The sequence below is a fragment of the Rhinichthys klamathensis genome, unplaced genomic scaffold (genome assembly GCF_029890125.1).
Source record: "Rhinichthys klamathensis goyatoka isolate OS25496 unplaced genomic scaffold, OSU_Roscu_1.1 h1tg000160l_1, whole genome shotgun sequence".
Taxonomy (NCBI): Eukaryota; Metazoa; Chordata; class Actinopteri; order Cypriniformes; family Leuciscidae; genus Rhinichthys; species Rhinichthys klamathensis.
In genome coordinates, this window is record NW_026606694.1 from 1667594 (window position 1) to 1683046 (window position 15453).

The following is a 15453-nucleotide window of genomic DNA, read 5'->3' on the forward strand; positions in this document are numbered from 1 at the left end:
ACAGTTTGGGTGGGGAGAAGTTTGCCACACACAAAAAAACAGTGGTGTCTTTCTCAAACGCCCATTAGAGTCAGAGGCTATTTTCCAGAGCGTTTTAGACACAAAGAAACTATGTTATGAATGGCTGTACAAGCAGAACATTTTCACAGATTTACAATGATCCATTTATGAAAAATGTGTACAAATTGAAGGCCAACTGAATACTATGTCTGAGGAGGGCTTCCACAATTTTGACAGATACGTCTGCCGCCCACACAGTTTGACAAGCCTAGGCTTGACTTGTGTCTAATGCCTAATGGATTCTTATATACAAATTCTATTGTATTATTCTGTCTCAGAACCTTATTCCCACAGCATTGCTTATATATGATATATTGCTTATAATAATGATATTATATAGTTAATAATAGTACTTGAAACCCCAGTTCACCTCTAATATGCATGTATAGAATTTGCTTTCAATATCTTAATGATTTATGGAAAGTTAGGTTTTGTGTTGATTTAAATAAATAGAGCTTTCATCCTTCGGTGGTTATGTATAATTACAATTGCACACACGCCCTCTGCTTTCTTTGGAGGCATGTGAAGAGTCTTGACATGCATGGCTGTAACCGGACCTGAGCACTTCTAACCCTTCATATTGAAACCAGGGGGCATTACTCATACTCAACACATCAAGTGGATTGTCTAATAACGAAGAGGATTTTAAAGTATGGATATGTATCAAGGATGTATCTCAGATTCACATAGATTCAGAACATACATTTTAGTCCATTCCATGACCTTTAGATATTACACACAAAAAAACAGGTGTGAGTGTGACCCACTTGTTGTTTTCTAAGTAAGTATGGAGTCTTTGCATTTAAGTTCTAACTCAAGTCCCAAGTCAAGACAGGCAAGTCTAAGTCAAGACAGGCAAGTATAAGTCAAGTTGCAAGTCATCAATTTTAAGATACAAGCCGTAAACAAATCATTAGTGATACTTATTAAATACTAAATAAGATTTATATTAGGAAGGCTTTTAGAATATGACTTCCCAGTTTAATTTCATGTTGGTTCAGTTTCACTATTTAATATTTTTTTTTTTTTCGTTCTATAGATTTTAAAACAAATGAACTGTTAATTATGGAAATGAATTGTGACTTGCTACATATATTTTCACACATTTAAAAATACTCTAACTGAGCCGGTATAATTTTATATATATATATACGTGGTATATACTTACATTGTGGCTGATGACAACCGGGATCAGTCTGAAACAGGCGTTCACAGGGTTGTGAGGAAGAACTTATTCTAGTTGGTAAACTGAGTAAACATTTTAAACAACTTAGTTGCAAGTAAAGACCTTTCCTGTCCGTGGTTCCCGGCCAGATTAAGATGTAAACTGAACCAGACTTAATGCTGACAGTCAAAAGTCTGGCTACGAGAGATTAGATGCCCCTAATTTAAGTATGACTTTTGACACACTGCATAATTAGCATATCTTAATGTGCATATTTCATTTTTGTATGTACAGTACAGCAATTAGCACATCATCAAGTGGAGTGCATGATAAAGTTAACCATAACAATGTTATAAAGTGGTTCTCAAACTTCTTGACTATAGGCCCCTAATTTAAGTTATAATATTTCTTCCAGCATGTTCTACTATAGCCTAATTATACTTTAAAACTTTTTAGTAACAGGAACTGGTAGCGTCTATGTGTTAATTAACTAATATTAATTAACCTCAAATATTTTATTTCAGACTTTTTAATAAATCTCTGTTAAAATTAAAAAGATAAAAGAAAAGGAAGAAACATTCAGTTTACACATTTTTATGTTGTTGTTGTTTTTTAGCATTTTAATAAAGTTAGATCATTTAAAAAATCATTTGAAATCATCCTGAGGCCCCCTAGTGGACTCCGGCCCCCTGATTGAGAAATACTGTTATAAAGTAGACATTGCAATGATCATATATGACTGTATCATTGAATTGTAGGCAGGCTCAAATGATTCTTGGCATTTCTGAAGTAATTAATCACACAACACTAATGATCCCAGTCAAAGAATGCCAGGAGATTATTGTCATCTCATTTCTCATCTGACCTTGAATTGGCAAATTGTTAACAGCTACAATAGAGTCAAATCTACACCCATCAAAGCCAGTCACGTCCTGTAATCATCTTCCATTAGAAGCACCTTCAGATTTCTGCTCTGGATATATATCTGATGTGAGTTCTACAATACATCACCTTGTTATTCTCAGATAGGCTTATCATGTGTAAATGGGGTTAATAATGATACATTATTTGAATGGTTTGTTTGATTAAATTATTAGTTTATATTGTAACAGTTCAATGGACTTTCTCCTTCATTGTGTCTGCTTAATGCCAGATTTAGACATTTGAAAATGCATAAATCTTTCAGTGTCATGATGATAGCCTACATGATCAAACAATTATATGCAAAATGCATTCTCCTTTTATTGGTTTCCTTTGTACTTTCTTCTGTTCATATGCTGAACGAAATGCTGACTATTTAAGTACAGAATGTCCACTCACGATGTCCATTAGAGTTATTGAGGTTTTATTACTTATTGCGGTGTGTATGACGCCGGCAGGGTTTAAATGCCTCATTGCTGACACAGGAATAATAATAATAATCCAGTAATGTGTATAAAATTGTGTTTCATTTTCTTAAGCAGCAGTTCTGCATCACTCAGAGCAGATCTCATTAGTGAGAAAGCTGAGATCCAGCAGTTAAGCTGCAGATCAGCAGCACTGACAAACTCTCATAAAATCATGTAGGCCTATCATGCCTGCACCTGTTATGGGTTTTTAGAATTAGAAAATGAATAAATAACACTGAGTTCTTTTGGTTTCAGTAACGAGGTAAGTTCGTTCGTGTGAGGTAAACAATAGGCCTAAGTCCAAACTGTGCAGTGTGATTACTTGAAAACAAGCTCAGGTGAATATTTCAATATATAAAAGCTGGTAAGATGTAAATTAAGTCATACTATACGGTTTTACACGGTCTGTTTTTGTATATTCAAGAAAACATTCCATTCTATAGTATTTCTATTAAAATTCCATATTTTAACAACGTTTTTCTCATTCGTGATGCAAGGTCTCTTTGTGTTTGTTAGGTCTAGCCTACTATAATTAAACTTTAAATACCCAGTCAAAAATGTCCAGTGGTTGCAACATCAAGATAATAAAATATATGAAGATATTGGAGACAATATTCATTCTTACATTCGTTTTCCAAACCGCTTGTCCTATGGTCACTGATGCTGGATGAGCATAAATAGGGGACAATGTTAAGTTGTTCATTATTGTGTGTATACTGACACCTAGTGGATATATTGGTGCAGTATCAGAAATGTGATCAAAACCAGACTGCAGGTTGCAGAAATTGCTTAGACTGGACTTACAAGTTACCGGTAAAAATAATTTGTCTTTAAGACTGGTCATAACTTTTTGTGTCGGTTACATAAAAATAATAGGTTTCACTTTATTTTAATGGTCCTTTTAACATATTCTGTTGACTATACATAATGTTGCACCCTCATGTAACTCTCATTAGAGTGTTAGTAGGGTTAGAATAAGTTGACATGTAGTTGCTTATAAGTTACTTATATTTAGTAGATTGTCTGTTGGAGGACCATCACAATAAAGAGTTAGCAGATATTAAGCAGACAGTCTACTAATACTCTAATGTGAGTCATGCAGTTGCAAAGTTACTTCTAGTCAACAGAATGTTCAAAAGGGACCATCAAAATAAAGTGATACCAAATAATAATTTGAAAAGTTCCTAAAAGTAAGACTCATTAGCCCTTGACTAAGTGCTCAAACACAGTCTTAGTGGCTAGGTTTATACAACTGGACAGTTCTTTGCCTGTTCTTTAAAAGGTAACATTTATTCCCAAACTCTAAAGTTAGTCATACTAGTGTTACATTCTATTGTATATGTTGCTTCTAATGCTATGCCATAGCTCAGAATAGATGACTATGAGGAACATGGGGTTACACGTTGGTGTGCTGTGTGGGTCAGTTTGTCAGACGTTGTCATATGAGACCAATCATGATCAACTATTCATATGCAATTCTTGACATTTTTGTTTTGTTTTAATTGTGATGGTCAGAAGCACTTTTGAAAAGATACAAATAATGAAAAGGATTGGCTTTGTGAAGTGACTGTGTCACTCCCTGTATACAGTACTGTGCAAAAGTCTTAGGCACGTTAGTATTTTCAACAACAACAAAAAAAGGTTTTAAACTGATATTTCCTACTGGCATACAGCAAAAGATATAAATCACCGTTTTAAAACAATTTTTTAAGGTGAAAATACTAACATTTTGCACAGTACTGTATATATTTATTTATGAACTTGTCTGTTAAGACAAGTTATCAAATATAATTTCATTTATTATATATTCCTGCATTTCACTCTTTGCAATATTGACTCCAACACATGTGATGTTTACTGGAATGATGTTATATCATAGTTATATCTACAGTCTGAGCACACCCTTACTAGCATGGATATATTTTTAGCATTCTATTAAAATCAAACCAAAATCTGTATTTTCTACTGGGTTTTCATTTCGAAATGTGTCTGAGATTGCAAAATTATTGTCCTATGAAAAATTGAGATTTAGTTAAAAAAATATTTAAAAATACCTTAGATGTTGTTCAGCACCTTCTCTCACAAAATCAGCCACACAGATTTCAGTTGTATAGCAACAAATAACGTCTAGATGGAGATAATAGGCTTTATGAGAAGCACAACAAATTAGCATAACATTCTTATAAATTATTATTTTTTATAGTATATGTTTTATAATTATTTATTGTATAAATTATTGCTGTGTATAGCCTATATACACTCACCGGCCACTTTATTAGGTACCCCATGCTAGTAACGGGTTGGACCCCCTTTTGCCTTCAGAACTGCCTCAATTCTTCGTGGCATAGATTCAACAAGGTGCTGGAAGCATTCCTCAGGGAGTTTGGTCCATATTGACATGATGGCATCACACAGTTGCCGCAGATTTGTCGGCTGCACATCCATGATGCGAATCTCCCGTTCCACCACATCCCAAAGATGCTCTATTGGGTTGAGATCTGGTGACTGTGGAGGCCATTTTAGTACAGTGAACTCATTGTCATGTTCAAGAAACCAATTTGAAATGATTAGAGCTTTGTGACATGGTGGAAGTAGCCATCAGAGGATGGGTACATGGTGGCCATAAAGGGATGGACATGGTCAGAAACAATGCTCAGGTAGGCCGTGGCATTTAAACGATGCCCAATTGGCACTAAGGGGCCTAAAGTGTGCCAGGAAAACATCCCCCACACCATTACACCACCACCACCAGCCTGCACAGTGGTAACAAGGCATGATGGTTCCATGTTCTCATTCTGTTTACGCCAAATTCTGACTCTAACATCTGAATGTCTCAACAGAAATCGAGACTCATCAGACCAGGCAACATTTTTCCAGTCTTCAACTGTTCAATTTTGGTGAGCTCTTGCAAATTGTAGCCTCTTTTTCCTATTTGTAGTGGAGATGAGTGGTACCCGGTGGAGTCTTCTGCTGTTGTAGCCCATCCGCCTCAAGGTTGTGCGTGTTGTGGCTTCACAAATGCTTTGCTGCATACCTCGGTTGTAACGAGTGGTTATTTCAGTCACTGTTGCCCTTCTATCAGCTCGAACCAGTCTGGCCATTCTCCTCTGACCTCTGGCATCAACAAGGCATTTCCGCCCACAGAACTGCCGCTCACTGGATGTTTTTTCTTTTTCGGACCATTCTCTGTAAACCCTAGAGATGGTTGTGCGTGAAAATCACAGTAGATTTTTTGCAGTTTCTGAAATACTCAGACCAGCCCTTCTGGCACCAACAATCATGCCACGTTCAAAGTCACTCAAATCAACTTTCTTCCCCATACTGATGCTTGGTTTGAACTGCAGGAGATTGTCTTGACCATGTCTACATGCCTAAATGCACTGAGTTGCCGCCATGTGATTGGCTGCTTAGAAATTAAGTGTTAACGAGCAGTTGGACAGGTGTACCTAATAAAGTGGCCGGTGAGTGTATAGGCCTATTGGCATACAATATTTTATTAAATAATCAAGTGAGGGAATTGTACTGTATACATCCTAAATGGAAATAAATAATCTGAATCTATCTGTACGTGTAGCCTATCTTTAATTACGGCTGGACTGTGATTTCTTAATTAAGTTCTCACACATTTATAATTGCTATAAATTGCTATATGAAATGATTTATGTTGGTTCTCATCGATGCAGTTGTCAAAACATGTTATTTAAAACACCACAAGGTGGCATGAGAGGTTTCAGAGGAGTTCCCACCCACACACTCAGATACTGTGATTCATGCTCTGTTTATCCAGATCACTTACTGGACTGAGAAATTCACACAGAGAGAAAGACACGCTCACTCTCACTGTTTTTTCCCCCCCCATGGATTCCTGAAACAGGGAGGTGTAAATGACAAACCAATACGAATTTGCACCATGCCAAAATTATGAATTCCCAGGATGCCTATATGACGCTTGGCCTTGGGATGATGCACTGCATGAATGGAACCGTTAGGATGCAACACTGATTTAGAGCAGCTCTTTGAATAAAGGCAGTTCTTTCTGACATGGATTCTACTGGACTAGAGACGTCTGGATTTTCACATCACCAAGCAGCAGAAGGACTTTGAAAGTCTTATTGAGAAGATGTAATGTGAGTGAAGTCAGAATATTACATTTAAATTATTAAATATCCTGACGCAAAAAAAGTTGTCATATTTGATAAACATGTTATATTAAGAGTATACAGTAATATGATATATTAATATTTTAATACTAAATTTTTTGATGCCATTTCTACAAAAAGAGCTATGTGTATTTCTTGTTGACTCTAAATATGTCTTTAAATATAGGCTATTAAAATATATGTAAACATGTTTTTTTTTTCTAAAGTGCAATTATGCATAATATTATTGCATTATTTTTTTAATATTATCAGGTAAGATGTGAAATAGGTACACAAAAATCAGGTGAGCTACACCAAACCAAGACATACAGACACAATGACCTTTGGGCTAGATCATTTAATTATAGATCATTTAATGTATAGTTAACATTTATAGTGCTTTTCTTATGTACTACTGTACACTCAAAGTGCTTTACAATCATATCTGCACACACCACCAGTTTACAGCATCTACTTGGATGATGCAACGGCAGTCACAGTACAACATTGCCAGTGCACTTGTCACCGGTACTACTTGCCCCGCTCCGAAGGGGATTCGAAAACCGGGTCGCCGACATGGGAAGCGGGTGCGCTAACAAGGGTGCTAAAGCCCGCAGCCTCTAGTGTGCCTCTTATAGGCCAGGGGAGTGAGATTTACATACACAGCTCTTACTGGCCCCCCTACACTTCACTCCCATCTGGGTCACGGCACCAAATGTAACCGGTACTACTTGCCCCGCTCCAAGCGGGATTCGAACTCGGGTGGCTGGCATGGGAGGCGGGCCCAGCCTCTAGCGTCAGTCGTTTACTCGCCTCTTGAGGCCAAGGGAGTGAGGTTTACACGCACAGCTCTTACTGGCCTACGTCCTTTACACGTTCATCACACTCCAGCAATAGGTGAGAGGAGAGAGATTGATAGAGCCAATTCAATGGATGGGGATTATTAGGAGGTCATAACTGATATGGGCCAATGGAGGGAATTTACCAGGACACTAGGATTTTTAATGACCACAGAGAGTCAGGATATCTGAAGGACGGTGCTTGTTACAGTGTAGTCTTGGCCTCACTAACACCTCTTCCAACAGCAACCTAGTTTTCCCAGGGGGGTTCCCATCCAGGTACTGACCAGACTCAGCTGTTTAGCTTCAGTAGGCAACCAGTCTTGGGCTACAGGGTGATATGGCTGCAGCTTGTTGGTGTGGACAGCGAACCTGAGCACCGTTTTGGCAAGCATCTGGATCTCTGGCCACACACCGTAAGTGGACTCGCTGTAATATGTTAGTATACTGGAGTATTGACAGCCATATTTACAGGATGTGAAGAGTAACAGGAACAGTGATAAAATCTTTCAAACTAGATCAGAGACAATCTCAAGGTGGAACATCTAATGGTAAGTCAAATTAAAGCCTGCTTGTTAGCACAAAGATTTTAACGGCAGTGCTGTTGATCCAACCAGTGCTCTTACTGTAATTATACTTTTACTGTGTAATCATACTAAACAATCTGTAATTGTTTATGATTATTGTTAATTGTTAATGATTAATAATAATTATTATTTTATTTAATTACCTGCCAAATGCTCTTTGTCGTAATCCCTGGATGTCTGCTTGTGGACACATATTGCATAGAGTGTGCAAATGGTATAATTCATTTAGACTTTTTGAACACTATTGATCTCTATACCCCACTGAACACACTCAACAATGACCTGCATGCAAAATCAATGTGCTCTAAATGTGTGCTCACACACAAACCGTGATTAACACATCCGCTATTATTCATGGTTTAGATGTTGTTTGATAGTTACACCTTCACCCAGAAATAAATTAAATAACACTGACATCGAATGCACAGGACTGCCACTTTATTAAAACAAATGTACATTCAGAATCATTAGCCAGCAGAATCATTTAGACATGATGAACCTTTGATGACTCTCATGAGAACCCATACAGTAAGTCCTGTCTTTTTTTCTTTCTTTTTTATATTATTATTATTAAAATCCAATTAGTTTTCACAAACTTAGTGACACCCTTATGCCCTAACCTCATTAAAGTTCATGAAAAAACCAACGACTAAGCCTCTTGAACCAACAGAAGCATATATTTAGCAAATTATCACTTACACAAATTATCTGAAACACATTATACTGAAGAAAACTTATATTGTAGACCAGAAATGCCCAAATCAGGGCCTGTGGGCCAAAGTTTTCCCGGAATGACCTTTGATTTGGCCCGTCATGCCATTTTACAAGAGGGGGGAAACATGCTATTGAAGCATATCTTCATTTGTAATTTATCTTTTATTTTGCATTGAATGAGAGTACAAGTGAATTTGATTACAATTTTAATATAATATAGTTGGATATAATGCAGCATTTACTTTTGGCCCACGTCCCTCAATAAAGTTTAATTTTGGCTCTTCTTAAACAGTTTTGACACCTCTAGACAATTCAGTGTGCTTTCATTTAAATGAATTTTTAAATTGAAGTTGATGAATGAGATGAATGAATAAGATCATTTGTTTAAGAAGTTTCATTTGTTCTCTTCTTAACTTTTCAAAGATGCATCTTTTAACTGTCAACAAGTATTTTTACTAGTTCATCAGGCAAGTGTCATCTTGTATCCTTCTAAAATGTGGTCACGGCGTCTTTCTCACCACATTGTATATATGAGGGTCCACCTTTATGCAGGTTAATGCTTGTTGGAAATGAATCATGCATAGAATCACAGTAGAAAAAAAACACTCTGGAATTGATTCAGATCCAACTTCCTTATATCTTCATGATTTCACTCGAGAATCAACTCACCTCAGTATTGATCATCTGCTCTCTCCATAAATGTGCTTGTCTCCTTCATTGTTGAAAGCATGATGACCCTGAACTCTGTCTCTTGTTTCGCCTGGCACCTCATCATGATAGTCTATCCTCCTGCTTGTGGTACTACTTCCTGTTCATTAAATCTGGCTTGTTTCTAAGTAGTTAATTTTGTTTGGGAAGCACCCATGTCAGACAGGCAGAGTGTGTTTTAAATCATTAAATAGAACTGACCAAGTGAACACACATGCAGTGTGAGACCAGATCGGGGCTTGAATGTCCAGTGAGTGAGCGTCTATACAGCAGGTCACATTTCAATTCTCATTTAGAGTTTGTCACTCACAGGTGCTCATGATTGACAGTTCTACCTCTAACAGTTGTGAAATATCACCTCTTCTTTCTGGGAGAAAAAACACCAAAACTGAAACAACTTTCAGTTTCCAGTTCTAGCACTGTTAGCTTTTGTGCATATTTTCCAAAGTGTGACTTTTTTTCTTCTTCTTCAGGCTTCTAACAGCTACCTAAATGCAAATAATGAAATACTAATTACTTTTAGTCTTTAAAAGTAAAAGACATGTCTATTTTGACAGCAAATCTCTGACCTTTACACATTGTTATTTTTCATAACAACTTGAGTTATCTTTTCAGTTGTGATCACCTCATGAAACAGTGGTTAAAATCACTATATTCAGTGAGTAGCTAAAAATAGCTTTCAATATTTAAATTTCAAAGTTCAATATCTCTAGAGCTTGCCATTTCTTTTCTAAGAGGACTTTGTGATTTTGATGATCTGTACAAAAGCCTCATTGATAAATCCGAACACTATATAGTCTTACAAACTTGCCTTCTTTATGGAATAACTAAACTTAAGAGTTTAAGGTGGTAGTGGCATTTGACCACTACTTTCATGTTAATTTTACTTTCAAATTATGTCATCAATTATCTTGAATAATTTCCAAATAAACCTGTTATGTACTTGTTATAACACACACACACGTTGGGTTTTCATGTTTTATGGGGATATTTCATAAACATGATTTTTATCCTGCATTAACTGTATATTCTATCTCCTCACCATAAACTTACCCATAACAGAAAACTTTCTGCATTTTTACATTTAATTTAAAACTAAACATCACTTAGTATGATTAATAAGCTGTTTTGGGGACCAAAAAATGTCCCCACAAGAACAAGGATTTTGTATATTCCCATCTCTGTGGTGACATTTTGTCCCCACAACGCAGGGTTTACCATCACACACACACACACAGTATATACAACGTGGCCTAAAGAAATGTGAATATAAATGAAAGAATTCACACAGTCAATTTTATTTAACATAATATAATTTATACCAGATCTTGGAGTCTTAAAGGCCTGAATAATTTACATTGATGTACATTTACTTTTGACAGGCTGATGAAAAACATGAACCGCATCTGAAGATAATGCTGGTTCAATTATTCTTGCCCATACAGCTCCAACATAAAAAAAATCATGAAAAGTCATGAAAGGAATAAAAAAAATAAAAAAAAGTAAATAAAACAAAAACAAAATAAATTTCGGTTTATTGTCGCACAACAAATTTCACACATACATCAAACAGGCCACAAATAGATAGCAATTAAATGGACAAGAAAGAAAAGAAGAAAAATCTTTTCCTTTGGCCTTGCCCTCTCATACAGTCCAACTACGTATGATACAACTGATGTACATACACAAAGTTACTGGAATGCTTTGAATTAATGTTTTTTTTTCTGTCATTTTTCGTTTCTTTTTTTGCTTTGTACTTTTACAAGTTTCATTTGAGATAACATGACATGGTCAAACCACAAGTAAAATCTATTTCATAGAGAAGCATCAACTTCAAAGCACCGTTTGGTAACCAGAGATCACTGTCAAAAATGGCTGACCTCCTAACAATATGTACAAAAATATAAAATGTAAATAAAAATACAAACAAATTTTTCCTTTTAAAGTATTTTGTAAGAAGGTAGAACTTTGAAGTCTGGTTGTTTCTACAAAATCTGCAGTTTGGTGTGTGTACACGGATGCTGGACTCTACTTGATGATGACCATGGTTTTTTTGCCTCCCCCAGTGGACAAGTTCAGGAAAGGAGGGATGAAAAGATTTCCAGCTGAGAAGCTTCTTACACATCAGTCTTTTGCTTCTTAGGTTCAACATCCTCCTGAAAAAGGTGGCCAGACAGAGTTAAAACACTGCAGTTATGAGGTCAGATTTATAAACTTTTCTTATTTGAGGGTTTCAATGACATGAAGTGCAAACTTACCTCATCTTCGTCATCCTCGGCTGCTCTTTTTCCTGTGCCACCCTCAGCCTCATCATCTTCATCATCATCATCACCTATAATGTAGTTCATTCTTAGTAAAGCAACTTTGTTTATATGCTTTGGGTGTCAATGCATAAGTGGAGCTAAAGCAGCATGTCTACATCATTCTCACCACTCTTATTCAATTAGTCTACCTGCATACTTAAGGACTTACCTTCTACATCATCTTCCTCATCCTCTTCTTCAGCCACATCATCGTCTTCTTCATCTACTTCATTTTCTGGATCACCATTCTCCTCATTTTCCTAAAAAAAACAACAACAAAAAACTTATGAGTTATCATGGGTAATACCTATTTGATACATTTTACAAGCAGTACTGATGTTGTGGGCACTAAATAAAGTAAGTAGTGGAAACTTACAGCCTTTCCATTTGCAGGGACATCCTTTCCATTTTCTGCCTCCTCAACCTGTTTCTTTTCTTTAAGGTCCTAAATGAAGAAAAAAAAAAATCTGTAAATGCTTTAGTTACTTATCTAGGAAATTCAAATAGACCAGTGCCGAATTTAAATCCTCTCTTATTCGTGGAACGTGCTTTCATTTCACATTTGAAACAAGACACTTCCACACTCTTTATTCATTGGATGACTGTCTCTTCCATTACCCGCCTGGTTTAAAGACCATATTGAGGTGTTGTAATTTGATACGTCGATGGCGTTACCGCCAATACGCGCTGTAGTTCAGTTTATAATCCACCTCATTGCTCTTGATAAAGACACGCCCGCTAAAAAACTACAATCCCCAGATTACAATTAGTGAATATTTTAACTCAGCCAATAAGGGAGCGAACTTGACCAAAGAGAGGCAGGACCGATAAGCCTCAGAGAAAGAGATTGAGTGAGAGAAAGAGAGAGAGAAAAAGACGGGGGGAACAATAGCGTTGTGCATTTGAGCCTTTAACAATTCGTTTTTCGAGCACTATATAGTTGTTCCCTCAAGAATTACCATCATTATCAAGCCGTTATATTTCAAATGATTTAACACACTGCATCTTGTTCGTTTAAAAATGCAGTCGTTTTATCTCTCTGAATAGCTACCACAGGCTGTGCTTCCATGCAGCAGCTTGCTCGTATTAATAAATGTAGGTCATAATCATCAGCTTTTAAGCCGGTTAGCGTATATCACGCCTGCAACGCCTTCTCACACCGTCACCATTGCATGCCGCTTTGTAGCCTACCACCACTGAGCGTCAATGAGCCATACATGAATTATGAACATATTCTATTATCTTCAGCATAATACTGACCCATATATCGATCAAACAAACGGCGTGGGCTTTGACCTTATAGCCTGAAGCGGAAATCATCTCCGTTTTTAGGCAAACTTAAGAAACGCAGGCTTATCAAGACCAGGACGCAAAAAAAAAAAAAAAAATCCGAACAAAGGACAAACGGGTCAGAAATGTTGTGCCCACAGCTGGTTGGCGAGTCCAGCGATCCTTATATAACATCAGCAGAGATTGAGAACAACACGCTTGACAAGTCCGGCGGAAAACGATCGTTTAGGTTGATACATTGTACGGGGCCGTTCACACAGCACACGTACTCACGCGCACAAGCAGCCAGACGGAGCGCAACGGAACGGAACAGAACGAGATACGTTTTTAAAAGTTGAACGGAGCCACTGCGCCTTAAAAACGCGGCGCTCATGCATGAAACGGAAGAATAACAGCGAGAAACTACCCTCAAAGTCGTATGTCTAATACATGTTTACATGTAGAAACAATGAAATAGAGCAGCTGCCTGTACGGGTGTCCCTTAACTTCGGGTTTCGCGCTCACCTCCTGAGCTGACCGCGGCACCGCGCGCTGCAATATGAACTCATTCAGTCAGCCTGACTGCAGCATCCGCAGCGGGGTTTCGCGGGACAAGTTTACACACAAACTGACATCGACCATAAAAGTCATTGAATATTTCGATAGCCGCTAATACAATCTAACCCGTTTTTCCCTGCACTGAAAGAGAGACCCTTTTTCTTTAATCTGAGAAATGATCACCCATCCTGACACTTCTTCTGTATAAAGTAGCCTATCCTACCGGGCAGGTAAACTATAGCCCAATAAAGCTCATATCTTGAATAATTTGGCCAATAATGTATGATGAACTCTCAATTTCACAACAAAAAAGCGAATTACAACCCGAACTTGACAGAACTTAAAAAGCAACGCGACCTAGCTAACGCTCGGTAAAGTCCCCGTAAATCTAAGGCAGGATGGCTCTGATGTTAACAAGGTAAGATCAAATTCTGTTTCCATAACACTTGGTCAAACATAAAGCAGACACGTTCAGACATCATAGAAAACGCGCTTTATTCACAGTGGCATCATGAATCGTGAGGGCTGCAGTAACTTGTGTGACAGATCGAGCTGCTCGCTGACGAATCACCGCGTCTCGCTCTCGCGGACTGTACGAGGCACCTTCAATTATTGAGTCTACACGAGGTAATAAAGAAACTTGTGCAACAAACCATATAAGCAGAGTAGGCTACAGATAGTGCTTACGATTATCTGCGTCCATCTCTCTCGCTATGTTTTTCAAAGAGGAACCGAAAAACCGCCTGCATAAACAAAGAACCCGCGCAGAATCCGAACAAAAAGCCTTTTTGTTGCAAATGTATCCGTAAAGAAGCCCAACTTCCGAGCACCTAACGTTAACGTTTTACAATCCACGAAGTCCTCAAAGTGTCAGTGAGCGGTCAAAACACTGACAAAATGTGCAAACAGTGTTCCAACAATGCTGTATCCTGATTTCCATGGCAAAATTCATATTTTATACAAACCCGTTAATTCAAATGAGTAAAAACGCAGCATCTCTATAAATCAGGGTTTAACTTAAGTTGCATTACCTTGGCGGAGACTTCCGAGCTGGTATCGACTTTTGTGTCAGCCATTTTTCCTCAATATTAAGAATGTAATGGGGTCTCTGAACAAAATAATATAAAGAGAAATACGAGATGTATATAATTAAAAAAAAGACTATTAGGCGTCTGTAGCGAGATCACACAGGCGGTAGAGCTGTTAATATAGAAGAATAGGCGGAGTTTGGAGGCGGGCGATTTTCGGTGATTGGCCAGTGAGGAAAAACTCCGCTCTTCTGATTGGTCAAGATGGAACAATAGACAGTATTTCTACAAAGTCAAACTCCGCCTCCAAACCAACCTCTTGACTCATTTATGTGTGGAATAACTGTCGATCCATACTGTATCCTGGTCAATCTCCCCATGATGGATGGCCTAGATGGGCTCATCACTGTAAAAAAACAAAACAAAAAACAAAAAACATGTATTTAAGACATTAATACTGCCCTGAAATCTATAATGGTCCATATTGTCTCAAACACTTATTTTTACTCACAGAGAGCCGACCAAGTCTTGAGTTTACATTTTTGTAATGTTTTTTCTCTCTCTCCATATGGTGACATTTACATGTCATTACATAACCACTGATCACATCGTTACTCGTGTCATCATTTCGCCATAAAATATTTGGTCAATTTCTTTGAAAGGTGTAGGCCTATTGTAAAGTAGCCTATCCAACA

General features: G+C 37.4%; 1 protein-coding gene across 1 annotated transcript; it reads right to left on the reverse strand.

The window, feature by feature from the left end:
* Positions 1-10874: 10874 nt before the first annotated feature.
* On the reverse strand, positions 10875-14919 carry ptmaa (prothymosin alpha a). Its single transcript, XM_056258891.1, has 5 exons — positions 14762-14919; positions 12280-12348; positions 12073-12163; positions 11859-11932; positions 10875-11756 (listed from the first exon to the last, which is right to left on the reverse strand). The coding sequence occupies exons 1-5, from the start codon at positions 14804-14806 to the stop codon at positions 11718-11720; spliced, it is 318 nt and encodes a 105-aa protein (XP_056114866.1). The 5' UTR covers positions 14807-14919; the 3' UTR covers positions 10875-11717.
* Positions 14920-15453: the final 534 nt, after the last annotated feature.

What these genes read in the sequence shown, in the direction of transcription:
- ptmaa (XM_056258891.1), bottom strand. Translation starts at nt 14,806, where the DNA reads ATGGCTGACACAAAAGTCGATACCAGCTCGGAAGTCTCCGCCAAG. An exon ending in GCTCGGAAGTCTCCGCCAAG is followed by an intron (nt 12,349 to 14,761) that starts GTAATGCAACTT and finishes TTCTTCATTTAG; the next exon opens with GACCTTAAAGAAAAGAAACA. An exon ending in TGAGGAAGATGATGTAGAAG is followed by an intron (nt 11,933 to 12,072) that starts GTAAGTCCTTAA and finishes ACTACATTATAG; the next exon opens with GTGATGATGATGATGAAGAT.